The sequence below is a fragment of the Mesoplodon densirostris genome, chromosome 1, assembly GCF_025265405.1.
Source record: "Mesoplodon densirostris isolate mMesDen1 chromosome 1, mMesDen1 primary haplotype, whole genome shotgun sequence".
Taxonomy (NCBI): domain Eukaryota; kingdom Metazoa; phylum Chordata; class Mammalia; order Artiodactyla; family Ziphiidae; genus Mesoplodon; species Mesoplodon densirostris.
The window spans coordinates 9,356,698-9,381,185 of NC_082661.1; the positions used below are offsets into that span (position 1 = coordinate 9,356,698).

General features: G+C 39.7%; 2 protein-coding genes across 4 annotated transcripts in view; one reads left to right on the forward strand and one right to left on the reverse strand.

Moving 5' to 3' along the window:
* IKZF5 (IKAROS family zinc finger 5) lies at positions 1–15,202 on the forward strand. 3 transcript variants are annotated; one of them, XM_060098544.1, is made up of 6 exons: positions 1–111; positions 846–917; positions 1,628–1,776; positions 8,108–8,293; positions 10,346–10,528; positions 11,135–15,202. In XM_060098544.1, exons 4-6 carry the CDS (start codon positions 8,161–8,163, stop codon positions 12,076–12,078), a joined length of 1,260 nt encoding a protein of 419 aa, XP_059954527.1. In that variant the 5' UTR covers positions 1–111; positions 846–917; positions 1,628–1,776; positions 8,108–8,160; the 3' UTR covers positions 12,079–15,202. The 3 variants fall into 3 exon arrangements, with proteins under 3 accessions (XP_059954527.1, XP_059954518.1, XP_059954537.1); XM_060098535.1 differs by lacking the exon at positions 846–917; XM_060098554.1 differs by lacking the exons at positions 846–917; positions 1,628–1,776.
* Positions 14,546–24,488, reverse strand: part of PSTK (phosphoseryl-tRNA kinase) — a 25,172-nt gene continuing 15,229 nt past the window's right edge. The window contains exons 3-7 of the mRNA XM_060098567.1: positions 23,776–24,067; positions 23,330–23,528; positions 19,450–19,525; positions 18,830–18,923; positions 14,546–15,872 (exon numbers count right to left, since the gene is read on the reverse strand). Coding sequence (XP_059954550.1) covers positions 15,673–15,872; positions 18,830–18,923; positions 19,450–19,525; positions 23,330–23,528; positions 23,776–24,067 — 861 coding nt within the window. The 3' untranslated portion in view covers positions 14,546–15,672. The remainder of the gene's footprint in view (positions 15,873–18,829; positions 18,924–19,449; positions 19,526–23,329; positions 23,529–23,775; positions 24,068–24,488) is intronic.

Consider the following 24,488-nt stretch of genomic DNA (forward strand, 5'->3'; position numbering starts at 1 on the left):
TGAACAGGAGACACAACAAACATGGCGGCGGTGACGAAGACGGCGGGGGCGACGGCGACAGTAGCGGCGTTGAACAAGGCGGAAGGGGTTACTCGGTGCGGCTGTCAGGAGGTAAGTAGCTGGTTACCGGCTCGGACGGCGCTTACACGGCTGAGGAGAGCGGTTAAGGAGGAGAGCGGTTAAGAAGGAGCGGCGGGAGGAGAGAGCGGGGTGCTCGCGACGGGCTGACTCCGCCCTGAACTCAGCCTCAGGGAAGGGGCGGGCGTGGTCGGTTGGTCGGCGGGGGTCACGATCCTGGACCTTCCTGGCCCGAGCGCGGAGGTTGCGGTGTCTGGCCGCGGGAGCCCCGAGGAAGCGAGCGGCCCCTGCGGTGGCGTCGCCGTCTGGCAGGGGCTTGGCGGCTCCTGGGTAGGGAGCTGCCTCTCGCTCTGACAGGTGGTCGTGGTGGTGGGGGCGCCCCGAGGTTTGCGTCTTCACCGGCTCCCGGGGCCAGGGGATCAGCCGAGGTGCGCGTCTCCTAGGTGTTCCGAATCCTGGTGAGGATGCCGCCCCGACGCCAGTTCCGGGCTGTTCGTTGGGAGGACTTTTTAAAGCCTCCGTCTTTTATCTGACGGTCCTTCCTAGATCCGTTTCTACTGCTTGTGCACTCTAATTTTGGGGGAGATGTGAGGTTTGGGGACGATTTTGCAGCGAAGAACTGTTCAGGTTCGTGCAGGATTTAAGTCTTTTAATAAACTGTCCGGCGTGCGAGTAGTCAAGCCATGCATCTAGTAAGTGCTCGGTAAATTGAATCTAAATAGAAGTTAAACCGGTTCTAGCTGCCACTAACCACGTGGCCCATTTAGTGTCCCCTTAGTGTGCTGTTTAGGCCCGAAGAGGAGTGACAAGTGGGAGAAGAAGTAAAGCCGTTTTAAATGGTGAGCTCTACAGAACTTCAGTTTGAAAGAAACACAACTTCCTTAGAACAACTTTTTAAACGTCTGGACTAACAATTTTACAAATCCCGTTTAATTTTGGTTTATGTTGTGCATTCAACACAGCTACAGGTTAATACAAGTTTGGGAGTTTGTTACAGCGAATTGAGACGTTTTGTGTTTTTTGCCCCCAGGGGTCCCAAGTGTTTCCCAAGAAAACCCTAAGTGTTTTGAGTTGTGATAGAGAGGATAATAAAGATGGGAATCAGATGTGCTGTTATTGGGCGTGCCTGGTGGGTTTTCTTTTCTAAACCTTTTCTCACAAATGTTTCCCTGTGGGGCTAGGCTAGTACCTTGTTTTTATGCAATTGTAGCTGTTCAGCAGTACTAAGCCTGGGCCCCTGAGCCTTTTAGAAGTGTACTACGAACAAATGAAGTTAATAACTTAATTTGGAAAGACAGTAACATTTTTGCCAAAAAATGAAATCCACCAGTGGAAAAAAAAGGATAGTCACACTGATGCATGTTACTCTTTGGTGATTATTTGGAGCTTTTGCTGAAGTGAACCTGCTGCTTTGTTGTTTGTCCGTTAGCTTAGTTTTCTTTTCTGGTAGTGGTAAAATTGGCACAAGTTATTTTATTAGCTTATTAAACCCATAGATCCTAATTTTTTGTCACAAAGGTTTTGACTTGTGGTGTATTTTTCTTTGCAGACCTCTGTATGGCTTTTCAATTTTAGTTGAAATTCCCTCCATGGCCTTTTGGAGTCCTTTGGTGTATCTCCAGAGTAAATTTCGATTACTCTACATTTCATCCATGTTGGAGTGGCAAGAAAAAGGAGGAACTGATTTGGGGTGAAAAGGTTAGATTGTGTAACTCCTCTTTTTTATTTTTCCCAGCTTGTATTTATTTAAGTTTTACTTTTATATTATGTTTTCTGATTTCTCAGCACCTCATAATGTCCCTTTTTGCCTTCAGAGAATTGTTTTTTTTTTTGATGGTTATGTAATCAGAGGAAATGTGTTCTAATTCTTTTTGAAGTCCATGTTATTCTCTGTACAAACGAAACCTCATTTGTTAGACTTCTCCATTGATATGTATTCTATGGCAGAGTAAATCTTTCAGTGACCATGATTATTAAGCTATAAAAGTAAACACATTCAATAGAACTGCAGTCACTTAATGTGTATAGGCCTGCCTAAACCCCAAATTAAGTTACTGTATAAGGAAATTAGTTGTTAGTTACCTTATGTTTAATAACCCTACCAGAAATGGTAGATGAATAAAATAGATCCTACTATTGCCTAATCATGTTGTTCTCAAAATCTAGAGTTTGGGAGGAGGGTAGGTTAAAGAGCCCTTTCTGGTTCTTATATCACCTCTATTTCATAGTTGTGGTTGTCTTCTAATTTGCATCATGATGCCGCTGCTTTACATTGTTTGCCCCTGGTTAAGAGGGGTTGGTTGTGTGTGTATTGATGGACAACTTCCCTTTTATGAGACTGAAGATCAGAGGACTTGAATATCAGAACCCAAGGAAGGTCAAGAACAGTTTAAGTTACCTGCTTAAAGGTAAAGAAGTTTTTGTGTTCTTTGGGGATATCAAAGCTTATTCCTCAACTGCTTCTTTCCTTCACTAGCATGAGTGGTCTCTGGTTGTTTTCTAAGAACCTTATTTGTGAGTTTTGAATGGATAGTTTGGGAGAGCTATTGGCATAAAAATAATTTAGGTGCATTCTAGCCAGTTTCTTTATACACATGTATCTATACCCCATGGAATACCATACCAACTTAACTTTAATCAGAAGGGTCACAGGGAGGACTCAGAAATTTTGCTGTATCATAAGAAATGATAATCATAAAGTACGGGAATGAGAGCATTATCGTTTGCTGATTCCTAACGTAGATTTTTATGTTACATTCACAAAGGTTTTAAAATTTATCACTGTCTTAGATGCACCTCCAGATACCAGTTAATTTATGGAGTTCTTAGATTAAACATTTGGTCCTAAGACTGATGATTACTTTATTAAAGACAGGAAGATGGTTTGGATGCAAAACTTTTTTTTTTTTTTTTGATATCAAGAAGTCTTCTGTAGTTTCAGAATTATTCTTTTTCTATTTATTGTGCTTAGAAATACTGACTTGAGATGGAGAAAGCTGGGGTTTGAATCATAGAGTCCATCCGGATTTAGGCATCTTTCATGCATACTCATCTGTTGTGCAGACTAGAGCTCTGCAAGGGCCTGTAATGCTGCATGGTGGGGAGGTGATATAGGTCAAGTGGGCACAAAAATGCTTAGGGATGGGAAGACAAATTTTAAATCATTGCAGAATGTCTACAACTATAAACCATATCAATATATTTAAAATTCTTAAGAATAGAGTTTCTCTCAAGTTTACAATGTTATCTTCCCTTTTTTCATTGGCATCCTTTATTGTTGTTGTTTTTTTAAGTCCATCATGCATTTTGATTGAAAATCGGCATACAATTTTTGGCGGGGAGCACAGTGAAACTTACAATGTGACAATGTGATAATAGCCAAGACTGTCAAAATATGCCAGTCGTTCTCTGTGATTAGGCTTATTTGAGTTCTTAAAACTTGAGATGCATGTATAAAAATATCATTTTCTTCTTCATGGCAGTCCTGTGCCTTTTTTTTCTGCATTATCACATGTACCTTAGCAGTGTTATGCTTTCTAATCAGGATTTGGTAAGATTGATCTTGCTTATTGAAGCCTATCAAAGTATGTTCAGATGTTTTCCAGTGGCAACATCAGTTTTCATGTGAACTGATTGGCAAGAGGTGATGCAGAGTTGCAATGAAATACCAGGATTTCTTTCTAAATTATATAGCTTTTATAATTAGAACACAGACAATCTGTAGGGCCTTACAGCGTTTACAATTTAAGAAACAACTTCCCAGATCTTACTCTTTTCTTTTTTTGGGGGGGTGGGGGGAGAGGTATCTCCCTGTCCTTAAACCTTTTATTACTTTTTTCCTTTTTATATTGTGGGGTCTTTACCTGCTTCAGTACTGTGTTGAAGAGCTGTAGTGATGCAAGCATGCTTGCCTTCTTGATTCTAAAGGGAATGCATCTAAATTTTCTCCATTAATGGTGATGTAGATTTTTGGAAGCTAGCCTGTAGCAGCTTGAGGAAGTGAAAACATTCTAAGTTGGAGTAAATAACTGCTCTGTTGTTTCCTTGCACCCAGTGTTGCCATTGATACTCAATATCTGATTGCTTTTCCTATGTGGATGGGCTGCTCTTCCTCACTAGAAAGTTTCATATTATTCTCTTTGTCCTTGAGATTTTAAAATTTCACAATAATGTGTCTAAGTGTTATTTATTGTTATATATTCTATTTTGCACTCTATGAACCCTTTCAGATAGAATTAAAAGAAATCTTTAATTCTGGAAATTTCTTGATCATTTTTTTCAAAAGCATTTCTCTTTATTTTCTCTGTCTTTTTGGAATTCATTCTTCATCTTTATCTGCTATATTTCTTACCTTTTTATGTATACTTTTACATTGCTCCCCATCCCTGTATGTTTTGAGGTGTGGGGTTTCTTTTTCAGTTTTATTGAGATATAATCTTATTATAGATTATTTTTTAATTTTATTCTTGATAATCTTTTTCATTGGAGCCGACTGGCTCACTTTTTTCCCCCCTAACCAGAGGGCAAATTTTAAAGGACAAATAATCAGCAGAATCAAGTATAGTCATAAAACAAATACTAATCAGTGATTAGGAAACAGAAGAGCAGTTCAAGTCAACAAGGTAAGATGGGAAAAAGGCAACTGAAACAGACGTGTTCAGAAACCAGCAGTGATCCTTAAGATTGAGAAAGCAGAGCCAGACTAAAGCAAGTGATTTAAAGAGGTGGCCTAAAAGAGTGAAATAAGAAGAGATGAGTTTTGGGAAATTGTAAATTGATTTGGGAAATTGCAAATTGGGATATATGAATAATTGAGACTAAGGTGGACCATGTTTGTTTCATTGTAACTAAAAAAGAGATATATACAATGGTAGCATAAGACACTTGGAATCTGGGACAGTGAGGAATTTCTTAATCCAAGGTATAACCATTTTTGGCTGCAGAAATAGGGACTGTCGTCTGAGAACATGCCGTAAACTACACATCTTGTGAGATACTTTACACTTATCTGTAAAACTTAAAACAGCACTGCAATCTGGTATTATTATCTCATTTTACAAAGTAGGAAACTAAGGCTAGAGAAGACCCTGTTCAGAGTCTTTAAGCTAGTAAGTTTGACCTAATACCATAATATTCTGTTGATCCAGAGGACAGATTTTCGGTAGCTTCAACTTTCTAGAAAACAGTGAAAAGAGATAGTAATAATAATAAACCCCTAGGCATCTTCTAAGAAGGGAGGAAAGGAACTATTCGTACATGTTGCATCAAGAAAAGTGAGAATTTGGTCACCTGCAGGTTCTTATTTGGCTAAATGTGTTCAGAGTAAAGAACAAATTAAATGTAAGAAGAGAGGAAGACAAATACGAAAGTAAAATATATCAGTCTGGGGCCAGTAAACAAGGGAAACCAAAACTAGTCCCGTGTTCCTTATTAGATCCTAATAAGGAACTAATTGTTATACAGTTCAGTGATCTATAGTAGCAACACAGTCAAGGTAGTCTGTTTCCAGTAGATTTCTAGTTAAGTCAATTAAAATAGAAGTCTTAGTTCTTAAAATGTTGATCAAGCTTTTGTTAATTAGAAAATGTGCTTTTATCTCATTTCCACAGCTCCACATTTCTTGCCGCTGAAAAACTTAGGCTGAAAAGGACCCAGAGTAGCCCAAATATTCTTGAAGAAGAAAAACAACTGGTGGACTTAAATTACTGAGATATTAAGATTTTTATTATTAAGACTGTGTGGTGTTAGTGTGAGGATAGACAAAAATAGACCAGTGGAACAGAATAGAGAATCCAGAAGTAGAATCACATATATAATCACCTGATTTAGAAAGGTGATAAAAGAGTCAAGTGGAGAAAGGCTGGTCTATTAAATGCATGTTGTTAGGACAGTTGGATGTCTCCTTGGGGAAAAAAGTATATTTTGATTCTTACTTCACCATACACAAAGCTCAATTCCAGATAAAAATATGAAAGGTAAAAAAAGTAATAAAATTTTTAGAAGAAAATACAGAAGAACACCTTCATGTAAAATATAGGCAAGGACACCAACAACTAACTGTAAAGGGCGGGGTGGGGAGGAATGGGTAAATTGGACTATATTAAGAATGTCGGTTCATCAAAAGTTACCATTAAGAAAATGAAAAGGTGGCAACCACAGAGTGGGAGAAGTACTTAACATATACATATCTAATAAAGAACCCATATCCAGAATATTAGACGAACTCTTACATATTACTTAGAAAAAGATGGACAACCTAATAGAAAAATGAACGTGAACAGATACTTCACTGGGTATGAAATAGAGGTTATAGTGGATAATTGAAGTACACAGCTTAATTAATTGTCAAGCTATACAAATTAAAACCAGTGTGATACCACTGTACACCCACCAGGGTGGCTAAGATGAAAAAGGCAAAAAATACCTGAGTGTTGGTGAGGACGTGTAGCAACAAAACTCTTGTCCCCCACTGGTGGGAGTGTAAATTGGTACAGTCACTTTGAAAAATGATTTGGCATTATCTAAAGCTGAATATATGCATATCTGGTGGCCCAGCAATTTCAGAAGTCAGGGTTGTGGAGCCCTTGCTGGTGCACGGGGGTGGGGGTGGGGATTAGTACTGGAAAGGTGCACCGGGGGCTCCTGGGATGCTGGTAGCCTTCTGTTTCTTGACATGGGTGCTGATTTTAGGGATGTGTTCATTTTGTGATGATTCACCGAGCTCTACCTTTAGGATTGATGTGCTTTTCTGTGTGTATGTTATGCTTTGAGAAAAATTTAAGCATATATACAGAGAAGTGACTAATCATTGGCTTTAAGTGCCTACTACTGGCTATTAAAGATGAGAACTTTTTTAGATAGTAAATTACTCATTAAATAGTTGGGTTTAGGGAAAGAAATTTTTAGCATATGGCATATTTAAGAAGACCATATACATTTACATAAATATATTTTTATTGGAAGAAAAAGACCTGTTGTCTCCTAGGTGCTAGACTTCCTCAGCTTGTTCTTACTAGGAAACTTTTTGGTTATTTGATTTGCGAATTTGGGCTATAAACCTGTGTGAGGACCAGTTTCGTTTATGACTACAAAATCTGACATGAGGCTTATTCTCTGTACATCAGCATCAGGGATTTTTTTCTTTAATTTTTTTTTTTTCCTTATTTTCAGAATGAGTAGGATGCTGGGTGGTGGTAGAGGTAGGGATTTGGATTTCTAGGGCAGGGGTCAGGAAACTGTAGCCCATAGGCCAAACCTGGCTCTGTTCCTGTTTTCTTAAAGCTTTATTGGAACACGGTCCCACTTATTCCTTTACATAGTGTCTGTGGCTGCTTTTAGCTATAGTGACAGTTGAGTGGTTGCAGCTGAGACCGCATGACCTGCAAAGGCTAAAATATTTACTGTCTGGTCTTTTACAGAAAGTTTGCCACCCCCTGTTGTAGATCACCTACTTCTAGAGTACTCATTCATGTGAACCCTATGTTTTAAGAGCCTTTGCTGTCTGATATGATAGTCACTAGCCACATGTAGCTATTTCACTTTTAAGTTAATAAAATAAGAAACTCAGGTCATTTGCATTAGCGACATTTAAGCCCTCAGTAGCTACATGTGGCTTGTAGCGACTGGATTGGACACGCAGGTATGCTCCATGTCCGTCATCCACAAATTCTCTGCAACAGCCCCGACTGAGCCACTTGGTTTCTCTACCGTCTCATTCATTGATAATCCCTGCTGATATGCCTGTTTCTTTCCTCTGAATTTATTTTCTCTTTTTTCCTCTCTTTGTAATTTCTTTCTATCCTCTAAAAACTAAGTTTGAATCCCAGTTTATTTAAATATTAAATATATTGTTCACCATTTTGTGTTTCTTTAGTTCATCAGGAAGATTATAAGATACTTAAAGGCGGGGACTGTGTTCTCTGTTGCTTTGTAGTGCCTGGCACATAATAATCTTTGTCACTGTTGTTGTTTTAATATGTACTGTATCTCCCTAAATAATGTAAAATTATTTCATTTTTTTCCCCTGTAGGTATAACGAACTGTAAACTAAAAAAAAAAAAAAAAAAAAAATCAAAAGCAAAGATGGGTGAAAAGAAACCAGAGCCTTTGGACTTCGTGAAAGATTTCCAGGAATACCTGACTCAGCAGACCCATCATGTCAACATGATTTCTGGATCAGTTAGTGGGGACAAAGAAGCAGAGGCTCTTCAGGGAGGTAGACTCATCTTAATACTATTACATAATTCACTTTTTATAAATATATTAGTGTTTGTGTGTCATTACCCGTAGTATGAAGCCCACTACTGTTCACTAATGTGAATCATTCCATTTTTCCTAGAAAGATATGGGCAGTTTTTTTTCCCTTCTTTAAACATGTCAAGTTTTTGCTGAGGGAAAGTAAAGCTCCAGCAGGGCTTACCGTGGCCCAGAGATGCATTATGGTCTTGTGGGAAGGTTAGGGGTTCTAAATTCCCTTCCCATTCTCCTGGTTCTGTTAGCTAACAGCAGACAAGGAACCAAAAAAGGGGGTCCAGCTTCATTACATAAGGGGTTTGGCCATTAGGAAATCTGGGTTAGACCTGAGGCAAAATAGGGGTTTCTGTTTCTTCTCTTAAAATGAAGAGAAGGCCAACCATGTATACCCACCTAGGAGGAGAAACCAGAAGAGAGAAAGCAGTGACCTACCTGAGCCTATTCTACCTGACCTACAGTAGATAGACTGTCTGGTTTGCTTACCACACCAAGACTGGAATCTATTTCTGAACTTAGCTCAGGAGGTAGCAAACTACAGGCAGTGGGCCCCATCTAGACTGCTGTTTTTACACGACCTGCAAGCTCAGAGTGGTTTCTACACTTTTAAATGGTTGGGGTGGGGGGGGAACAAAAGAAAAATAATGTCATGACATGAAAATTATATGAAATTCCAACTTTAGCATCCATAAATAAAGTCTTATTGAAACATAGCCATGCTTGCTAGTTTACCTGTTTTCTATAGCTGTTTTTGAGTTACAATAGCAGAGTTGAGTAGCTGGGATAGAGACCATGTGACCCACAAAGCCTAAAGTATTTGCTATCTGACCTTTATAGGAAAAATTTGCTAAACCTTGACCTAGGTGGTCTAGGGCCTTATAATCCAGGGACCAGCAACAGCAGAGACCAGGACCCTTGACCTAGATGGTCTAGGGCCTTGTAATCCAGGGACCAGCAACAGCGGAGACCAGGCATCACCTGGGAGCTTGTGAGAGGTGCAAAACGTCAACGTGCCACCCCAAATCTACTGAATCAGAAGCTGTATTTTAATACGATCCCCAAGTGATTTCGTATACACATTCTGTTTCGGGAGTTACTGGCTTGGGAAAGCAATGGGAGAAGGGGGGACACTGAGCCTTGCTGTGCCTCCAATGCAACGGGCCTGTTGGATGTTGGACTTGCACCAACCAGCAAAGTCACTTCTCCTCGTGAAGGATAGAGGAAACAGTAGAGCAAAGGGCTTGAATTGTCTGCTCCTGCACTGCTGCCGCCGGCAGATGGAGTAGAAGTGCTTTTCCCATGAAGCTGTAGGAACAGACATTTCCCTCTTAGTACTTTAGGGTACGATTCCTGGGCTGAGGTCCAAGAGAGCAGGGTTGTAGTCCCCCGTCTGTTGGTTTTCCAGATCATGAGCACTTGCCCCTTCAGTTTCTTTATCTATACAAGGAAGTCGTTTGATTAGGTTAAAAGCAAACAGCCAAACACCTCTTAACTCTGAAATTCTTACAGATCATAACATTCAGAGGTAGCAGAGACAACATTTCCCTATATGTGCTTAATTAGAATTTTAAGATCCTAAATGCAACCCAGAATCTAGAACATACGTGTAAGCTGAGTGGAACTGCAAAACTCAACATTAATTGTTTTAGATGAAATAGATGAGGATTTTGGGAGATGATCATGATTGCCCATTGTGTTTGTAGAAGTGGCTAGAAGCTTAAACATGTGTCACCGCCATCACTGTTTACCCCCCTGTCTCCTTACCTGTCAAATAAATACCATACCCTGTTACCTTCCTCAAAAGTATGTTGAGGACTGATATAATTTATGTGTTAGTAATTTGAAATCTCCCTAATAGAATGCTGCTTTTGTATAAAGTTAACCTCAGTTCAGAAAGACTGATTTTTGTGCTAAGCAAACGGTCAATTTATGAAAGATTTTCTACCACTCAACACTAAATTGCTAAATTGAGTTGATTCTGAGACGCATAATTTCTTTTGCTATACTTTGTTTATAGCTGGAACAGATGGTGATCAGAATGGACTTGATCACCCATCTGTTGAAGTTTCCCTGGATGAAAACTCAGGAATGTTAGTAGACGGGTTTGAAAGGACCTTTGATGGGAAGCTCAAGTGTCGGTACTGCAACTATGCCAGCAAAGGCACCGCACGGCTCATTGAACACATCAGAATCCACACAGGTAACGGAGAGGTGGCTGGAGAGGGCATTTCTTTACGGGCAGGTTGATCTATCATATAAATAGTTGTGATAGTTTGAAAATGAAGGTGGATGTAAGGTTTGAATAAATGGAGAAGTGACTCCATTTTTACACAGCAGTAGAATATAGCATACAAGGAAATGAGGCCCCTTGTACAGCTTCCCTTTCCTTAGCCATCTTCCTTCTTAATCTAAATAATCTCAGCATCTGTCTGCTTCTCAGTTGGGCAGGTTAATGCTGAAGACAGCATGAAGTGATAAAATGTTTTGATCTTTATCCTTACTAAGTACGTTTCCTTTGCAGACCAGGGGAAAGGTTTCTGTACGGTTGCAGGCTACCCTGCTACCCCTCAGATGTCACCTTAGCCATCGCTTCTGTGAAGGGGATTCATTCCACTAGTCAATATAGTATAAAGGTTGTTATATGCAGGTTTCTTAATAAATTTTAATAATTTTTTTGCAAATGTGTTATTCTGAAAAGCATTTTATTTTTTGATCAATTTCTGAATTCTAATGAATGGACAAAATATGAAACTTTTCATAAATGAGCTACTCTTGCAGTTTCTCCCCCATTTTTCTTTTTAAACAGGTGAGAAACCTCATAGATGTCACTTATGTCCATTTGCATCTGCTTATGAGCGTCATCTGGAAGCCCATATGCGTTCCCATACAGGAGAAAAACCATATAAATGTGAATTGTGTTCCTTCCGCTGCAGTGATCGAAGTAACCTGTCCCATCACCGAAGGCGCAAGCATAAAATGGTACCAATTAAAGGTACTAGGTCTTCCTTAAGTAGCAAGAAGATGTGGGGGGTTTTACAGAAGAAAACAAGCAATCTGGGCTATAGCAGACGAGCACTAATCAACTTAAGCCCACCTTCCATGGTGGTTCAGAAGCCAGACTACCTTAATGACTTTACCCATGAAATCCCGAATATCCAGACTGACTCCTATGAAAGTATGGCAAAAACCACACCAGCTGGTGGCCTGCCAAGGGACCCCCAAGAACTCATGGTTGACAACCCTTTGAACCAGCTGTCAACTCTCGCAGGACAGTTGTCCAGTTTGCCGCCTGAAAACCAAAACCCCACATCCCCTGATGTCGTTCCCTGCCCTGATGAGAAGCCTTTCATGATGCAGCAGCCCTCTGCTCAAGCGGTAGTTTCTGCCGTGTCAGCCAGTGTTCCTCAGAGCTCCTCTCCCACTAGCCCTGAAGCTCGGCCATCACATAGTCAGAGGAACTATAGTCCGGTGGCAGGTCCGAGCAGTGAACCAAGTGCTCACACGAGTACTCCCAGCATGGGAAACAGTCAGCCAAGCACTCCGGCTCCAACCCTGCCGGTCCAGGACCCTCAGCTTCTACACCACTGCCAGCACTGTGATGTGTACTTTGCCGACAATATCCTTTACACTATTCATATGGGATGTCATGGTTATGAAAATCCTTTTCAGTGTAACATATGTGGGTGCAAATGTAAAAACAGGTATGATTTTGCCTGTCATTTTGCAAGAGGGCAACATAACCAACACTGATGGAAAACAATCACTTATGCTTTACTTGGTTTGCCTTTTCGTGTTTTGTAGTTTACTGTTGTTTTCTGCAGGGGAGGGGTGGGGGGTGTCATCCCTATTAAGGTGTTTGCCAATTTAAAGTCTATACATAGTATAAATTTGACAGTGGAAACAAAATTTCCTCTTTTTTTTTCCCCATAAAAACCTCATCAGGGTCTTTTATGTTTTAGAACAGTTGGACACGTTGGTGTCTGTTTTTTCCTTTCATTTAGACATTTGAGAATTGGAGTGCAATGATAATCTTACAAGTAGTCATTTAAATTTCTCACATTTATGGTCCATAAAAACTTCAAGGCTGGTAGATGCCCTTGGTATTTCAACATCTACACTGCAGCCAGATGTTATTTCTGCCATAATTTCAAAATGGTAAATTACTTTCTCTTACAAAATCTGTTACAACTTATTTCAACGTTTAGTGGAGGAATTGCCTTTAAAATTGCCCTGAATTAAAAACTATTTAGTTAACATAGCTTAGTTGAATCAGTAGTTTAATTTCACCTGATAATAGTAAAGCAATTTCAGTTTAGCAAATCTTTCTTTTTTCCATAAGGGAAAATATAAAACATTTAATTCTGTTAAAGTTATAAAAATGAGGTAAAAGTTCTGAAAAGAAATGAAACTTAAGACTTGAAATTGAAAATGGAGTTTAATATTTAAAATACCTGCCTATTCAACTTGTAGCTTAAACAAACAGCAATTTTCCATTGGATTCTTTTTATTATACTTGTAATTTATTTTAAAAACTACAGGTAAATACATAAGAATGCTAGAAATATCAGAGGATTATCTATGAAGATGCCTTTTTTCCTTTTAATCTGAACTGTTCATTTAAATCTTCAGTCTGATGTTACACGTGAGGTTGATAACTATACTGAGAATCTGTTATTCCTCCTATTCCTTTGATGACCAAAGAGGTACAGTGGAAGTCATCCATCTTATTCCTAGGAAATGCGGTCCTTCCCCCCAAAATCTGAAGTTTCCTTTTCCTGCCTTCTATCCATTTATTGCCCATAATTTTCAAGAAAAGGTAGGTATAGAAACACATGGGAAAAGGTGATGGTGAAGTGATATTTACAAAAATGAGAACATATGTCCAAAACGAATTCTAGACTCCTCTTCAGAATTGGCCATTTAAGATATTTTCTGTGAATTCAAGTTGTAATGCTTATTTGCAGTTTTACCAGTCTTTAATGTACAGCAAGAAAACTATATAAAACTGTGAATCGAATCGTCATTAGTAGAAGAGGATAAAAAAAGTGTGGAAATAGATATAAAAATGCATTTAAACATGGTATTTGTTTACAAAAGTAAAACTTGCTATATAAATCCACAGTAATTAATTTTGATTAGGAGGCTGTTTTTGTGTAATAACTAGCGTACTCTGAGGACAGCTTGGTCAAACAATAAAATATATTGTGACTGTTGGTTTCTGTGTACTTTGCAAAATTTTTATTTTTAATTTGGTTCAAATCTTGAAAGTTACTAATTGGCTTCTTAAGCAAGTATTCTAACTATTAAGCATTATAACTAAGAAGGACTTCTACACTTAATAGTAAGTGAAAGGGTAATGTTGATGGTGTAAGTCCACAAAAACCCCCAAGTGCCAAGTTAGTGCGTCTTCTGCCCTCCATTCCCAATGCTAGAAAGCCATTAAAATGAGTTCTGTGGTTTAATATCCAATCTAAACGAATCTCCATCACATTGTTGAAAAAGCAGCATCAAGGAGTTTCTGCAAACAAATCTTGTCAATCTGAGGCTTGTGAATCTAAAGTCTGCAGCCTGTTCTGCTCTGTTGCTTGGAGCGCTCACTGCTCAGATCAGTTTTAGTGCAGCCATTTCCAAATGTGTAACTTGGCCCTCGTATGTATATATTGTCAGAAACAAGTTGCTGTCATTTGGAAGCTTTTGTGGTTATTTTTTTCTTCTATTTTATTCTTCATATAAAAGCAATACCACAAAATAGAAAATGAAAGTTTTCATTAAACAAAAAAGAACTCTCATGTTAAAACCAGTTTATTTACTGTATATTCTGGGCCAAATAGTGACAAATACATTTTTTTCTGAGAACTAAAGAGATGTTTTGAAAGTACATTTAGTTCAAACAGATTTTTTTTCACAATTGCAAACTAGAATGTATAATTTTAAAATTCCTAGGACTTAAAGAGCACAGTTGTATTCCAAAGGTATCGATGCTTGAAAGCTGTAGTTAATTCTAAATGCACTAAAGTTTTTGAAGCAAATCTACCTTAGAAACTTTTTTAGTATTGTATTTCTAAAAATATTTAGGATTTTATTTAAATTTTTTGTGAGTTAAATTCTGTATTGGAAAGATGTTAGTATCTTCTATTAAGTATTGAATATGTTTCTCCCATTTTATTTTTAATCAAATATTTTATAGAAATGAGTTCAGAAAAGTTTAACATGCACTATTTATAATACTTTGCTGTTAACAGGCAATGTTCTGAAACTAAATTTATTTTTGTTCAGTGAACATAAGTTTAGATGTTTAAAGTTGGTAGATACTTTATCTCCACTAATATTTTTTTTAAGAAACTGTGAAGAGATTAACAGGGAGTAATTTTATTTCAGATTTTATGAATATAGTATGTAGCTACAACTTCTTGAAATTCAAGTAAAGGCTAGACTTTTACTTTGAAAAAATTTCACTGGATATTTTCCAGTGCTATTTCATTTTAGAAATAAGTGTTTGCCATTCACCTGCAGAACTGTTTGAGAAAGGGAATATTACTAAAAAAATGTTCAGAGATAAACCTCATTTAAGTTCTACAAAAATATTTATCAAATGGATGTATTATTTTTTTAAAAATTCCCTGCTAAGGACTTTTCATTAAGTAGTCTTAGAGGGTATATGGTTTCTAGAACTTGGTTTTGTTAATATGTACTTTGATGTCAAGAACGTATTTTATATGTAAAACATAAAACTTGAGTATGGTTGCAAAACACACTATTGTTTAGGGATTCCAGAAAGCAGTTTAATGCTGAAATAACTCTATCTAGTATGTAGTTCATATTGTGAATGAAGCTCTGCTTTTGTAATATATGAATAAAAAATAACACTTTCTAATGATCTCGATTTTTCTTTTTTGAAAACTACGATCCAATTTTTAAAATAATTTTCCAGTGTGTAAAATGTTAATTTTTTTTGAAGATTTTATGGCTACCTTGGTTTGGGTTTGTAGAGTGCCTTACCCATGAGAAGACGTTGCATGAGTTAAAAGCAAAAACAGTTCCATAATGAGCATCTTTTCTCCTTCCTAATTTCTTCTCTTTATTTAAGGTGTGACCCCTGCCCCCCAAACTGTTCTGGCACATAAATGAGGAAGGCTTCCTCTGATGCTTAATTATCCATGTCACATCTGACAAGTGACTGACTGAAGTAGTTTCTGTTATGACAAATGGATCTTTTAGAATGGACTGATTCCCCGCCCCCTTTGGCAATTCACATCATTGGCCTAGAAAACATCCAGTAATACAGAATTGTTTAAATTAGTTTGCAAAATCGTAACCAAAATGGCTTTGATTGGAAATCAAGTTTTAATGCTGCTTTGAAAAATACTTCTGTACAATGTTTTCTTTCTCATAATGAAAAAAAGAAATAACATCTGATAAGTCCATGGTTTGTTGAAAGCACGGGTATTTTTTGTTTCCTTGTCTTAGGTCTTCCAAAAACTCTGCTTTGAGCTTGTTAAGTTCTTCGGCTAGAAGTTTCAAGTTGTACGGAAACACCTGTTCACCTAAAATAAAGATAATCTCAAATTATTTGTGTAAATTAAATCAAGCTGGACTGATGACAGCAGGAAATTAATTTGATTACTTCAGACAAACCATTCAGATTCTTCGATAAATCATAATTGAGTTGGTGTCATGTAGACTAAGGTCACATTAATGTGATACAGGCAGATCATTTAAATAACTTGCTATGACATGCGCAAGCAGAAAAGGCAAACCTGAAAGGGACTTTTTGTTGACAAAATAAGTTGACAGTCTTATTGAATTAACAGGTAGTAAGGCAAAAAAGCAGAGCTAGAAAATGACAATTTGGCTTTGAAGCCCTGATAGACAATACCTAGAACAGTTGTCCAATATAATTTTCTACAACGATAGAAATATTCTATATCTGCCCTATTCTATCAAGCAGCCACTAGCCATGTGGGTAGTGTGACTGAGATGTTTTTGTTGAACATCTTTACAGAGATATAAGTCACATAACATACAGTTTACCCATTTAAACTACAATTTAGTGGTTTTAGTATATTCACAGATACAAGCAACTATCACCACAGTCAATCTTTGAACATTTTTATCATCTGTACTCTTAGGTATCACCCTCTTAACTCCATTCCCCCTCTCTCTGCCCTCAATCCCTAAGCAACCGTTAATCTACTTGAGGTCTCTAGATTAACCCATTGTGGACATTTCACATGACTGGACTCATAATGTGTGCCCTTTTGTGACTGGCTTCTTGCACTTTGCATAATGTTGTTTTGTTTTTTGGGTTTTTTTTTTGTTGTTGCGGTACGCGGACCTCTCACTGTTGTGGCCTCTCCCGTTGCGGAGCACAGGCACCGGACGCGCAGGCTCAGCGGCCATGGCTCACGGGCCCAGTCGCTCCGCGGCATGTGGGATCCTCCCGGACCGGGGCACAAACCCATGTCCCCTGCATCGGCAGGCGGACTCTCAACCACTGCGCCAACAGGGAAGCCCTGCATAATGTTTTTAAGGTTCATCCATGTTGTAGTACGTCATTCCTTTTTATGGCTGAATAATCCATTGTATGCATAGACCACATTTTGTTTGTCAGCCGATGGACATTTGGGTTGCTTCTACCTTTTGGCTATTAGGAATAATGCTGCTATAAGCACTTGTGTACAAATTTTTATAGGAACATTCGTTTTCGTTTCTAGGTCCTGTGGTAATTACATTTAATTGTCTGAGGAACCGCTAGGCTGTTTTCCAAATCAGCTGCACCACTTTACATTCCCAGCAGTGGTGTATGTGGGTTCTGAGTTCTCCACATCCTACCACGTGGACTTTTGGATTCTAGCTGTCCTAGTGGGTGTGCAGTGGTATCTCATTGTGGTTTTGGTTAGCACTTCCCTGATGACTAATGATGTTTTCATGTGGTTACTGGTCATTTGTATATCTTCCCTGAAGAAGTTTCTATTCAAATTCTTTGCCCATTTAAAAAACTGGGTTATTTTTATTATTGAGTTGTGAGAGTCCTTTATGTATTTCGGATATAAGTCCCTTATGAGATGTGATTTGCAAATATTTTCTCCCATTCTGTGGGTTGTCCCTTCACTTCCTTGATGGAAGGAGAACAATTTTTAAATTTTATTTAAGCACAGTTCTAGAAGCTAGTACCACCTCCTTCACACGCACACACAAAATTAATGGGTAGGAAAAGAGTCAAGAGTAATTTGGGCATAACCCTATGCCCCCTTCCCTTCATTTTATGGACAGGCAAATAGTTGAAAGAACTCGTACAACAATTTTTGTTTTCATTCTGATCTGATGCCATTTTTGTTCCAGCTCTCTTTTTCAAGCTTTGGGTTACAACGCATAAATGGGTTGCAAGTTGCAACCAGTGTTTTTCTAAGATGGAATCAAATGGAACACAGTTCATTAAACATGTGAAGGTTTTGTGAAACTTGTTTCTATGCAGGAGTGTGTCTGTGTACTGGGCTACACACTAGGTTACAGTATTATAACCTGCTTACGGATCATGGTTCAAAAAGGTCTGAAAAGCAATATGGTTAGTATATTGTTTCTTTTTCCAATGTTCTAAGTTTTTGTAAAGGTATTAATAATAAATGTTGGTGATGTGGGGGAACATAACAGAAAGCACCAACTAGAATCAGACTTAGCTCAGCATCAGGTTGCCCAGGTACAATATTTAGCAGGTGTTAAGTTCAGCCTTGGGCAAGTTACTTATCCTCTCAGACCTTCCATTTCCTCATTTGTAAAATTACACTTACCTGATAGGATTCTAAAGACTAGAAACTATATTTATAAGGCACTTAGCATATAAAAGGAGTTCAAGAAATGTTAAGCTGCTGTTATTTTTTAAATCAAAGTTTAAATATAGCAAAGAGTTCAATATTTAAAACCTGAAGGAGGGCTTCCCTGGTGGCGCAGTGGTTGGGAGTCCGCCTGCCGATGCAGGGGACACGGGTTCGTGCCCCGGTCCGGGAAGATCCCACATGCCGCGGAGCGGCTGTGCCCGTGAGCCATGGCCGCTGAGCCTGTGCGTCCGGAGCCTGTGCTCCGCAACGGTAGAGGCCACAACAGTGAGAGGCCCGCGTACCGCAAATAAATAAATAAATAAATAAATCCTCCCATCACTACCTTGCCTTACCCTACTTTACTTTTCTCCAGAGCACCGGCATATATTCATATATTTGTATATTTTTTGTTTGTCTCCTCACTGTGATGTTCTGCTCCCTCTCAACTCCCCAGTATCCAAAATAAAGCCTAGTACAGAGTAGCCACTCAGTAAAAACCTATTGGATGGATGAATGCCTGGTTCCAGAGGTAGAAGTTTTAGCTTAATATAACCAAGTTGCATATTTAAACTGAAAACATGATGTAAACTTTATGAATGAAAGCAAATAAACTACCCACGTCCAGGGAACAAGAGTAGCAGGAAAGAATAGTCTCAACTAAATAGAATCTTAACTACTCAACACACCTTTCGCTTCCTTCATTGTCTGAGAGACAATTCTTCGGAGGGTCTGATCAGCTTGATGAAGAATGTTAGTTGAACAAATAATTCTGTCTGTTTCCTAGGTAATAGACATTGTTATTGGAACAGTTATCTAGTTTTACAAAAGAAATAACTAAAGTGTAGGGGATGCATAGGTGAAGAGATACTGAAAAGGAAACGTGACTTTTCTGTTTCAGTTGTTCTTCCCTAGGAGAGGGTCTAAACGAAATACATCCAGTTGTAAACTGGGTTCCATGTAGGCAGTATGCTGGTAAATGTCTAAGAATGGGCTCTCAAAAACACAAACCTATCCATAGTATTTTGTCTGTTTCTACAGTGTAAATATTCCCATCCATGCCCACTTCGAGCTACCAACATGTCAACAGGCTCCAACGTTTCTGAAAATTTAACCGTCTTTGACCAGGCAGTGCAAGCTCCCTCCAGAGTACCACTGCATCCAGGTGTCAGGAGCTGAATGCTGGTAAGATGCCAAGGCAGGGACAAAGTGTCTCTCACATGTTACTCATATTGTACACTCAGGTCAAAAAGATCTTCCTACAAAAAGTTCCTTCTCATTTATACTAAATCTAAACTGGAAGACTTACCTTTTGTTCCACATTCTCCTCCATGTACTTTATTGGATTTTCCAAAGCAGTAAGCAGTAAATCAGTCAATTTCAGTCTATAAGAGAAGGTAGGATAAAATAAATCCTTATATCAAACACCTGTTTTTAAAGAACTTGTGTTTATGGGTACTAAGCTGAATTCTAGAGGAATGAAAGTGGTATATCCAAACTCCTGAACAAAAGGGGAAAAGCAAAGTGATTTGGGAGCTACCTTCTTTTTTTTTTTTTTTTTTTTTTGCTGTATGCGGGCCTCTCACTGCTGTGGCCTCTCCCGTTGCGGAGCACAGGCTCCGGACACACAGGCTCCGCGGCCATGGCTCGCGGGCCCAGCCGCTCCGCGGCATGTGGGATCTTCCGGGATCGGGGCACGAACCCGTGTCCCCTGCATCGGCAGGCGGACTCTCAACCACTGCGCCACCAGGGAAGCCCTGGGAGCTACCTTCTACTTGCAAAATTAAAATGTAGAAGCTCAAAACAAGTGATAAGCCCCCCAAATCCCCTCATGTAAAAAATATTAATTTCCAAAGACTCATATCAATAAGGTTTTAAAAGACATTCTCTCTCTTCCCTCATTAACTGCTGAACTTCAGGCTCCTAGAACTTTATATTCCCTAAAGAAGGAGGCTTAGTCTTTATTTTCTGGCTTCTGCTCATTTACTGGATGTGAATTTGCAAAGTTCCCCACAGGACAAGAGGTCATCGAGGGTTGCAGTAGAATTCATTTATTCATTTAACAAATATTTATTTATTTATTTATTTATTTATTTATTTATTTATTTATTTATTTTTGCTGTACGCGGGCCTCTCACTGCTGTGGCCTCTCCCGCCGCGGAGCACAGGCTCCGGACACACAGGCTCCGCGGCCACGGCTCGCGGGCCCAGCCGCTCCGCGGCATGTGGGACCCCCCGGGATCGGGGCACGAACCCGCGTCCCCTGCATCGGCAGGCGGACTCTCAACCACTGCGCCACCAGGGAAGCCCTAAAAACAAAGAAATTTAGGGATCAGATTTAAAATTCCAAAAAAAGGAAAAAAAAGAAAGTACTGAATGTCATGTCTCTGAGAATATAAATTATGAAGTCTGTCACTCAAACGTCATGTGCATGACAGGCAGATTTTCGTCTGATGAGATTTTTAATTATACGAAGTGAAAACTTCTAATGCAATCATGAGAGAGTGACATGTCAAAGTAAAGCTCTAATTTAAGTTTTCCAGAATAGTCTCATCTTAAAAAAACAAGATTCTTTTCCCCACAGCGTTCCACTCTCTCTGTTTTTGCTGACCTAAACTTTTCCTCCTATGAGTCACCAAACTAGAAAAACAAAACATCTTCCTTGAATGGACATATTTTATTTTTTATTTTTTTTCGGTACGCCTCTCACTGCCGTGGCCTCTCTCATTGCGGAGCACAGGCTCCGGACGCGCAGGCTCAGCGGCCATGGCTCACGGGCCCAGCCGCTCCGCGGCATGTGGGATCTTCCCGGACCGGGGCACGAACCCGTGTCCCCTGCATCGGCAGGCGGACTCTCAACCACTGCGCCACCAGGGAAGCCCCCGAATGGACATATTTTTAGTAAAAGAATAGAACATTAAAAAAAAAAATCAGGGTGAGAGTGTGCAAGTTATGGTAAGGAGTTTAAATTTTACTCAGATACAAGGAGTAGCACTGAAGAAACGTAAGCCAGTGAAGTCACTGAATTAAACCTTCACCTCAACGTGATCTTTCTCACAAAGAAGAGAGCCCAGGTTCTGGAATGAGTGAGACTGCAATGGGTCCAAATCTTCGCTCTGCCATTTACTATCTGGATATGTTACTTTACTTACATGGGCCTCAGTTGTCCCATCATGAAAGGGGGATAATTGTATCTGCCCTCAAAGGATTGTTCTGAGGACTGAATCAGATTATACATATAAAGTGTTCAGAACTTGCCCAGGACATAGTATCTGCTCAACAGCTGTTGCTGCTAATAGTAGTACTAGTAGTAGCATTAGTAGTGGTAATGGTAGTGGTAGTGGTAACAGTAATAGTGGTAACAGCAGTAGTGGTGGTAGTAGTAGTAGTAGTAGTAGTAGTAGTAGTAGTAGTAGTAGTAGTAGTAGTAGTAGTAGTAGCAGCAGCAGCAGCAGCAGCAGCAGCAGCAGCAGTAGTATTTCACAGAAGCCTGGGAAAGGTATATTTGTCACATCATCTTTCAACTTCCAATTCAGGGCCACCAGACTTCAGACTTCAGTCATAGCCATGCTATGACTATTTTGGGCCATATTCTTAAGACCCAAGACAAAACTGCAGATTATGTTCAGGGTTGGTACTGACACTGGCAAAGCTCACACTCCTCCTTGCTTCTAGCAAGAGCTGGCCCCCGGAGCAGTGATGCTCACCTTAGGCTGCTCTCATGGGCTAAAATGGGGTACCTCAATGCCTCAACCAGCCATTCACTTGCGAAGGAAAACATTTTCAGTATTCCAGAAAGAGTAGCCATCAATTGGCTACATGCTCGCCTTCTCAAAGTTTCAAGATATTATGAGAAGTTAAAATTAGAAATCTCAGCCATAGCTTATTTCATTAACCCTATAAACAAAAGTTACTTAAATCGAATTTTTTCTTTTTTTCTTAGAATGTTAGAGTATTACAAAATCCATGGGAACTGTATCCTGGAAACAAAACATTTTGAGGAATGAGTTTAAAAAATTAGCCTTTTAAAAACTGCTGATCTGTGACTTCCCTGGTGGCGCAGTGGTTAAGAATCCGCCTGCCAATGCAGGGGACACGGGTTTGAGCCCTGGTCCAGGAAGATCCCACATGCCGCGGAGCAACTAAGCCCGTGCACCACAACTACTGAGCCTGAGCTCTAGAGCCCGTGAGCCACAACTACTGAGCCCACGTTCCACAACTACTGAAGCCCACGTGCCTAGAGCCCGTGCTCTGCAACAAGAGAAGCCACCGCAATGAGAAGCCCGTACACCATAACGAAGAGTAGCCCCTGCTCGCCGCAACTAGAGAAAGCCCCTGCGCAGCAATGAAGACACAATGCAGCCAAAAATAAATAAATAAAATTAAAAAAAAAAAACAAAAAAAACCCCTGCTGATCCCCTCTGGACAACAGTCAGGCAGGAACTAAGGAACTGTGGGCAATATACACCTCGAACTGCGCTGTTCCGTGCAGCAGCCGTGGGCCACATGCAGCCAATCAAGTTTAAAGTGATTAAAATAACATTTAAAATTCAGGTAATAAGTTGCACTGGCTATACTTCAAGTACTCAATGGTCAGTCGCATGTGGCTAGCAGCTACCACACTGGGCAGGGCAAACAGAGAACATTTCTATCATCAGTGAAACTTCTATCAGAAATGTGCTGAACTAGAACTCTCCAGAACTCTAGAACTCTCAAGACCTATTTTAGGAATGAAATGCATTAGACACCATAGCCACAAGCCTCACATCTACACAAGCAGTGTAACAGGAGTGAGGTTTTAGGCAAATTAGGATTTAGTACCAGTTCTATTCCTTTTCTCTCTATAAGAAAACTACTGGGCAATCTATTTAGACTATGCTACTTCAGCAAGAGTATCAGAGATGTGCCCTACTCTGAACTCCCTGCCCTGACCTCTGGGAAACAGTATAATTTTAACGAGAGTACACATTTGCAAACAAACCTGGGTTCACGTCTCAGCTGTAACTTACAGTCTCAGTGACGCTGGGCAAACTAAACTTCCTCACTCAGTTTCCTCTTCTAAAGAAAGGGGAAATAATGTCCCTCTCCAAGGCTTGTGTGAAGGGTAACCAGGTGGATACAGGGAAAGCATTCAGCACAGTGCCTGGCTCAGCAAAGAAGCTAGTGAAGGACACCTTTGAGTAGGCTACCTGGCCTCTGAAGCACACGCTGGGCTCTGAATTGTGAGGCTGTTGTGTTCCCAAGCATTTTTCTCAGGGTTGGGCTTCTCTATCTTGCTTCCCATCAGGTGGATGGTCTCGGCAGGCACTGGAAGTGGTCTCTGGCCATTCCTCTGTAGACAGGTCTCGAGAGAACACTCTAAAAAGAGCTGGCAAAAGCCTAATGAATCTGAAAACCATTCAAAAACCACAAAATTACTAGGGTACTATTTTTCCAAAATGTGAAATAAACATACTTAGACAAGTTAATCCACCTGCAGCAGGAAAGACCATTTTTCAATACTGAACATGTAGCTTTGAAAATTCAGTAAATCCATATAAACCTCCTAATCCAATCAAGTCCTCACTAAAGACAGTAGTGATTTTGATATGCGAATAAATGTCTCTGAGTGTAAGAAAAAAAATGTGTTAATTACATTTCCGAGCCAGCTGATAGACTTCATATCTCATACTTTGATAATAAAAGTTGTCATCTAAAATCAAAAGCAGAGGTCTAGAAACAGCAGTCTTCGTTAAGAGATAGTGAGACTGGGCCTCAAGTGCTGAAGAAGATATCAGATCTTGATCCTTCAAGCAGGTTAGAAAATCCTCCCACATGGCTTCAGTCCTGCTGGGTGGGGCAGACATCTGACACCCGTTAATGACAGCCAGAAAGAAGTATTCAAGGTACTTCAACAGTTCCTGGCGAAGCGATTTCCACTGGGATGGCTGCAAAATACCGTAGAATTGCAATTTATATTAGGCTTTGGCCAGTAGGGTCATGCCTCAACAACCCCCTGCTCCCCATGATAATTTCTGAACCATTTGGAGTTCTCTAGACACAACTTGCTTTCTCATCCTCATGTCTTCATATACGCTGTTCCCTCTGCCTGAAAAACTACTCAGTGATGTTAGTTCTCTGTGAACTCTTCTCAGACTCAACCATGCAGAAGGCAGCTCAGATCGTCCCTTGCCTATCATGACACCCTGTTCTGTGTATATTGGGTCTCCACTCTAACAGGGTTTACATTGTTTAGGTATCTCTATGTCCCTGCTAGATCAATAGTCTACTGTATACCCAGGCTTCAGCAGAGGGTCAGACACCTAATAGGTGCTCCAGAAATGTATATGAAATGACTGAATGAATAAG